The sequence below is a fragment of the Biomphalaria glabrata genome, chromosome 14, assembly GCF_947242115.1.
Source record: "Biomphalaria glabrata chromosome 14, xgBioGlab47.1, whole genome shotgun sequence".
Lineage (NCBI taxonomy): Eukaryota > Metazoa > Mollusca > Gastropoda > Planorbidae > Biomphalaria > Biomphalaria glabrata.
Window position 1 is genome coordinate 7,606,195 of NC_074724.1, and position 8,042 is coordinate 7,614,236.

At 33.9% G+C, this 8,042-nt stretch overlaps 1 protein-coding gene across 4 annotated transcripts in view; it reads right to left on the minus strand.

Annotated features, from left to right (window-relative positions):
* Nucleotides 1-3,616, minus strand: part of LOC106061406 (uncharacterized) — an 83,340-nt gene extending 79,724 nt beyond the window's left edge. For 3 of the 4 annotated variants that reach the window (XM_056009733.1, XM_056009734.1, XM_056009731.1), the window contains exons 1-3: nucleotides 3,482-3,616; nucleotides 1,159-1,245; nucleotides 242-379 (exon numbers count right to left, since the gene is read on the minus strand). In XM_056009733.1, the coding sequence (XP_055865708.1) occupies nucleotides 242-379; nucleotides 1,159-1,187 (167 nt within the window). In that variant the 5' untranslated portion in view covers nucleotides 1,188-1,245; nucleotides 3,482-3,616. The remainder of the gene's footprint in view (nucleotides 1-241; nucleotides 380-1,158; nucleotides 1,246-3,481) is intronic. The other variant, XR_008774603.1, reaches the window with a different exon arrangement.
* Nucleotides 3,617-8,042: the final 4,426 nt, after the last annotated feature.

Genomic DNA, 8,042 nt, shown 5'->3' on the forward strand with positions numbered 1-8,042 from the left:
GTAAGAGAGAAACACGGGTAGAAAAAAAGAGTGAGACAGAGACAGCAAAGGACTAATAGAGAGTGAATGACAGAGAAACATGAAAGAGGCACACAGAAAGACGTGCAGAGAGAGAGAGAGAGAGAGAGAGGCAGTGACAGAGAAAAAGACAGAGGCAGAGAGAGAAGGAGAAAATATTTTTAACGTATACATCAGTATTTCAAGTTTCTTCGTTGAATGTTTTTGAAAACAAGACTCTAACCTTAAGTCTTTGTTAATTTCAACCGATCTATCCAAATAGTAAAGAAGATTTTCATTGGCTTTGTAGGCCACATCAACATGGAAATTAAACATTGACCCTTTCAGATTGTTCCTGAATATTAATCTTACCATGCCTAAGCTACAGAAGGAAAAAAACAAAAAAACAAGGTATTGACTGGCATATTGATATTTTACTATGGCACTATGGCTCAACGAACGAACTATTGACTGCCATACTAATAGCCTTACTGTATTATGCTTTTTAAAAAAAAACGATTGACTGGCATATTGGTACCCTCACTGTATTATGCATCAACAAACGAATGATAGACTAACTGAATAATAGACTGACTAAACCGGGGTCTCGGATTCGAATCCTGGTGAAGACTGGGATTTTTAATTTCGGGATCTTTGGGCGCCTCTGAGTCCACCCCGATCTAATGTTTACCTGACCTTAGTTGGGGGAAAAGTAAAGGCAATTGGTCGTTGTGCTAGCCACATGACACCCTCGTTAAACGTAGGCCACAGAAACAGATGACCTTTACATCCTCTGCCCTATAGATCACAAGGTCTGAAAGATGACATTTACTTTACTTTTTTTAATTGACATCCTCACTGTATTATGGTTTAACAATTGAAAGATTTCTTTTATCGCGAATTTTTCGGATGAGGGGGTATGTACTATCCCCTGACCCGCACTATAAGATATCGACACTAGTGAATCAAATGGTTGAGAGTGCTAGTTTGTTAGTAATAAACAGCTCTATGAATCAAAGGTTAGAATGTTTTTAAGATAATGTCTTCCTTTTAAATTATTTATAATTGTTCTTTTTTTTTAATTAGTAGCTCATCAAAATCAGTACATTTGTCTCAGCAATAATACATGTATCAATAGGAGGATGAGATTGCAATACTTACCCTTCAATGTTTGCTACCTGCTCCGCCATATTGTGTCTTATACAGGTGATTTTAAGCTTTCAGTCTCTACTCCTTCTATATCTAGAACTAAATAAGTGTAGATTACGTTACTTTTAATTATATACTTTCATGTCAACACACACTCACAGATATTACTTTGTTTTTTTTTTATTAGGTAATCAATAATCTATAGAGTCAATAGTGTGTAGGAAAGGGACCACTGGCAAGAAATCGCTTTTGTTTTTTTTTAGTGCAGATATCTCAGGCACTGAGCTGAAGTCTTTGAGTGTTCGGTTTGTTTATTGCTATTGTATTCGACTTCATTGGTTTAGTTCCTTGTTGTTCAGAGAGACGCACTGCATGTGTCTAACGCCATTGTACAGTCTAGACTAGGACAAACTACTCGGCCAAGGCTGCCCCGTGATGGCTAGGATTTTTTTCATGTAACTGTCCCTAGCGATAGAGTTGGTGCTAAATTTGCCACTTTTGTGTGAGACACAATGAACTGAATAATATGAATCCATCCGAGCTTTAAGTCTCAACTTAGAGATCTTTGACTGTTTGGCGGATCTTGAAAAAACGACTTCAAGTGAAACCAAACAAATTGCACATGTGTAGTAAATGTCTCCTCCTCTTGATTCTGAATTGTCTTTTCATTGTCGTCAATTATTCATCTGTTCTGAACAAGTTTCCATGTTGTTGCAGTCTTTCCAACTTAACATAGCGTCCGCTCAACAACACGTCAGCAGTCACATTAATGGCATAATCAAAAACCACCTTGACCATACTGAGGAACACAGTGTCATCTTGAGGAAGGAAAAACTGCTGGTAAAAAAAACTTGATATCGGATATTGAGTTGCTGCTGCCGAGAATTCGCAGTCGAAAGACGCACTAAGAAAAAAAACACTTGTTTGGATTTTGAGAGTTATTACAGAACACGGCTTTACATTATATATCTTAATTCTTAAGTTTCTTCATTATGTCTCGCTTTTTGAGCAATAATAATGGTCAGCTCAACTTATTTTGTCTTAATCCTAAAACGATGCAAGAGCTGCAATGCAAAGATGAATATCAGAACTGCGAGATAAGCGTTCATCGCCAGCTTATCCATCGCGACGAAAAGCAGTGCATTAGTAAAGTTATTGACGGTTTCGGCAGCCACAGTCAACGTTTGCAGTTTTTGTTTGACCGACGGTAGGGAAGCACGAGCCTCACGGATAAAGTTAACAATGTTGTACAGTAAATACTTTGTTCACGTGTTTAGTTTCTTATTTTTTTATTTCACGAAAAAGAAGTATTTACTGTGCCTTTGAAATCGATTAGGTAGGAGGGCCCGAACGAGGGGGGAGGGGCTGTTCTTTTCTTTAATATTATAACAAGAAAGTTGAGGCTACGACTTTGAGTCATGGGTGGCAGCTTGCACCCCCCTGCAAAATATCCTGGGGGCGTCCATGGCTGCAAACTACCTTAGGGTCGCCGGCTCTCGATTCTCCCTCAGGGTTTTACAACCGAAACCTTTCCTTGTTTGAGTATAGTTGTCAGGTAGCAGAGTTTTGAATTTAGAGTGGGTGAGTACTGCAAAGAGCTAGTAATTCTTTTCTCAGCGATAGGCCTATACATTAACTGTTAAATTTCTAGGAAAATCGTTAGAGCCGTTTTGGAGATCTGCTGTACACGTTTATGGATCGAAGTTTCAAGAGATTTTCACTTGAATAGTGGTATTGTAAAATTAGTTTGTGGAGGCTAAGGTCCTTGGTAGACGCCTTGTCGTAAATCGACAGCTGTATTTACTTATTCCTAGAATTCTACAATCGAACAATTCTTAATCACATGTTTGCCCATAGTAAAAATGCAGGGAAAAAATTCCTTTCTTTCCCATACATCTTTAAACACGCGTTCGAACCCCTTCGCATTCACAAAACGGTGCGCACCAACCGTAACAGTCCTCAAGAGCTCAGCAGGCTAAGAAGAGCGCAAATGAATTTCTTATACGTTGAGAAAGGAGGGGCAAAGGTTTTGAGAAGCACTGCTTTATGATAAGTAACAATCATATTCAATAGATAGATAAACAATATTGTTATTCTAACTATTGTAGTTGAAAGATTTTTAAAAAATGTGTATTATGATATACTTAAACAATTTAATTTGCTGATATGTATGCGTGTGACTGACTACTATCTAAGAAAAATAATTTTGATAATATATATATTTGACTCATTTTTAATGTAAAGAGTCCACGTGCGAGTGGAGCAAAAGAAACATTTGATGTTTAAAAATGTGTTGAACAATAACATGAAGCTTATATTATTTTTAGTTACTTACTTTTATATATGTCAATTGCAATGGAGCAACAGTATTATACAACAAGGTTTAGATACTGAACGCGTCTAGATAAATGGCTAAATATTGCACTTATAAGATTTTATAGCTGATCCGCTTGTTTGTAATAAACATGTAGGAACATGTAAATGGTATTTTACACGAAAAATACATTTCCTTAAATAAAATATAAATAGACATTACGTTATAATTATACTGTCAATAAAAAAAAAAAAGTTTTTTTTTTATTATAAACATACAGGTCATGTTTAATAAAGAAATCAATATATCAATGGATTATCATCCCTAATTTGATCTTATTTTAAAGCCCCACTTAAGAAGAAATACAAAGCATTAATCGATTTATATTGTTTTCGTATATGTATTTGAAAGCTACATTAACGCTAGGAAATCACGAGTAATATGCCTTTTATATTATAGTTTATTTTATCAACATAAGTGAATATATTGATGTGTATAGGTTAATTGAAAAAAGCTAACATTGACATAGAATAATTTAACCTTCTTTTAAACAAAAGACATTGACAAAGTGTTTGTACTAAAACTCGCTGGTATGTAATGGAATATCATTAACAGTTTTAGTAATTTGCGACTAGATTAATAGTATATGTTCTCCTTTGAATGACGGCACATTTAAATGAGAAAAGGAAACCAAGTCGGCTTCACGAACATATAGCAATAGCCATAAAAATGAAAGAATATTCATGAACAATGAACAATTATAAAAATCTACTTTCCAGTCAATATTAAAAAATAAAAAAACAGCTTTTTTAAAGTCTTATGATATTGTTTAAAAATTGAAAAATGAAAATTGTTTGAAAATTAATTAAAACTAAAATAAAAACTTTTCAAAACATATGTTACAAAAAACATATTTTTTTTGTTAGTGATGAAATATTTTTTCAAAATTGTCTGGTAATACATATATCAGTGGTTCGACACAATGGCTTCATAAGTAATAAAGATTAAAGAACTGCTCTATCCACTATTCACCTTGTGAGTTATGATACACAGGCAACATCTTAAGAAAGGTTTAGCCCACAATTTCATTTATATTGGAATCTTATTATCAAAATTGCTAATCAAATACAAACCCATGATGAAAATAAGCTCATCTTTCAACAGTTTTGTGAAACAAATGATGAGAAAGATGTTAGACTCTTGTAAACTGAAGTTCGTTGCATTTCAAAAGGGAGTTGTTATAGCTCGTTTTGTTAAGCTCTTAAATACAATTTTTGAATTTTTTTTTTTTTTAGAAACAGGAAGATTTAACGGTTGACAATGACTTAAAGCAGGCTAAAAAAATAGTTTTAAATGATAAGCATCAAATTCAAATTAATGAAACGGACTTTTATTTATTGTACACTTTTTTTTTATGGAAATGCATCATCTTGTAATCTCACATAACATGTTTGTTTACAAATGAATTACTGCCTAAGGACAACGATATCTACGCAATTTACATAGCAATGCTCTATTTCTTAAGAAATACATTTTGCGCAGATAGTTTTTTACTTTGACACATGAAAATACAAAAGAAGGTCCATTGATTTCATTACATAATAAAATTAACCTTCAAATTTGTGTTTTAAAACCATTTTTTACATAAATTAGATTCTTATATCTGTGACTACATATTTCCTGACGAACATTCTTTCATTAGACTATACCAGTGGTTCCCAAACTTTTTTGTCTCGTAGACCCCTTGCCATGTTTTCTGGTTTTCGGTAGACCCCCTGCTTGACTTTGAAATTTTTGCAAATTCATCAATTTTTTTAAAACCAATTTCTAACTGTAGCGAGTTGATGATTGAAAACGTAATTTAAAGCTGCGTAGTAAGTTATAAAGATCTTTTTTTTTTAATTAATAAAATTAACATTTTAAATCCATTACAATAACAATTAATATGTATTGCTGGAATCACCAAACACAATGGAAATGCTTTTTTTTTTCAGTTATATCATTCGTTGCTACGGATATTATGTTTCATATTACAATTTCCTGTTCCATGAAGTAGTCCTTCAAACATTAAATATTAATTAATTTGCCTTATGTATCATTGTAGAGGTTTTTGCAAAGAGTTTCTCGTGTATTTCTTGATCATTTACGTGTGACTCAAATATTGGGTCCCTGGAACTTTTTTCACTAACAGGAGAAGGGGCGAGGGCGAGTAATTGGTGTCTAAACCAGTAAGCAGGAAGGGCTCATTAGCCTTAGCTTGCTACCAACCTAGCAGTAAGAAAACTACATTTAAACCTTTGCTGCCGTACAACTATATCCAAACATGGGAAAGGTTTCGTGCGTCAACTAGGAAAAATATGGAGCCAGCGACCTTTAGGCAGTTTATAAAACACAGCGCTACGCCTTGTCAGAGTCTGTGACGCATTGATCCCAAACTGTTTGCAAAGAATTACATAAGAAACTTTTAATTTTATAACTCATGTCACCGATGTACCTTTGAACTGTAGTGTCGCTTAAAGAAATTCTTTTAATAATATCAGAAGTAGGTTTGTATAAAACAGTTTTTTAAACAACAGCGGCTGGTAATATCAATGTTTTACCTATAGTGTTTTCTGTATTTTTCTATAGTAAAGTAAATTTTCCATTTCAGACCTTGTGGTCTATAGGACTGATGATGTAAAGGTCATCTGTTTCTGTGGCCTATGGTTAACGAGGGTGTCATGTGGCCAGCACAATGACCATCCGCCTTTACTTTTCCCAACTAATGCCAGGTAACCGAAAGAGCCGGGTGGACTCAGAGGTGACCAAAGATCCCGAAATTAAAAATCCTAGTCTTTACTGGGATGCGAACCAGGTACCCCCGGTACGGAAACCAAGCACTTTACCGCTCAGCCACTGCGCATCCATTTTGCTATAAGTAAAGAGATATTGTCCGACGATTACAAACCATCATCTTCTCTATATGATGTCGATGAGAGATTGTGTGGGTCTATTCTGAACTCTATCTTTGAGTGTTTCAAAGTTTTTAAAATCTATATCGTTTTTGCTATGGTTGCATTGTCTTGGGTGATCCTCCAGCGTAACTGGTTATATATCGTCTTACAAATGCACAGGGCAACCGCTTGTTTGACAAGGAAGGATTTAATCCAAATTTAAATAATCAACGCTGTACAATCTACATTTCTTTTTTGTTAAACGTTAGTTACCTGTAGACAAAATTAAGCTATTAAAATAAGTAGTGACATTTAATACAACAATTTTTCATTTGAATAGCAGCATAAATAGATAAAGGATTAAATTAACTATAAGGTACAAATCATATAGTAGTGTATGAAAGAATTACATTAATGGGATGTAAAAATTAAAGTCACGACCTGCTTAAATGAAATCTATTATCGTGGACCCCCCGTGGACATCTCATAGACCCCCAATTTATTTTTTCCCTTTCGTAGACCCCTTGGAAGTCTTCATAGACCCCTGGGGGTCTATATAGACCACTTTGGGAATCACTGGACTATACCGTAATTTTACACATATTTGCATTAAATCCATTCTAATCCTAAGTCTAAAACTCTAATTCAACTCTAAGATGATATAACTTCTCCTCGCACATATATTTTTATACTTTAACACATGAACATACTAATTATAGTCCATTCATTTCATATTTTGATCAAATTAAAATTCAAATTTAGTTTTCTGAAGCATTTTCAATACATTCGTTTACGAAAGCTGCGAAGCCGTGTTGAGATAGGCCTATATTCATCCATTAATCGAGTGCTAAAAATTATTTCGTTTAATTGTTCACTTTATAATCCCATTCATTTAACAAATCAGGTGAACCCGTTTTAATTGTACTATTAATCTATTTAATACATATGAATGTATCGGCTTTGGGTAAACCCATTTTCGCAAAACTAATTTTATTTTCGTAGTGAAAGAGAAAAAACTTAAAAAGGATCATTAGTTAAGTTTAACCATAGACTATATATAATAATATATATATACAGGACTGCCAACACTAAGGGTAACTAAGCATAAGTTTCGTTCAACTCCACAATGTGAGACGAGGTACTTCCGGTATAAACTTATTTTATGACATTCACGATGTTTGAATGATGATGCCAGCTTGGATAATATATTTCTCTTTTCATCACTTCAATAAAAATTAATTGTACACGTAGTAAACATGTAAACTTTGACCCAGACTTAGTGACCTATGGCTATAAACTATATCTACATATACGGCCATACACACTACTATAGTTTGTTTTTGGAAAAAAGTGCTTAATGGGTTTTTAATTATATATATAAACTAGTTAGAACACTATCTATGTAAATGCTCTTTTTCTAAGTTGGTAAATCAGATTTTGTTGTTATAAAAATCTGGCTATCTCTATCGCACTGTTACCAAAATTATGACTAAGAAACATTTTGAACGTAGTGTTTATCTTTAGTGATGTTATTCTTTATATAGTAAACGAATTCACCAGAAGTTATTCTTCTAACACTACACTGCAACCAAGGACGCCTCGGTGTACGGGACTTATTTAATTGAATAATATAGGTGTGGTGCACACAG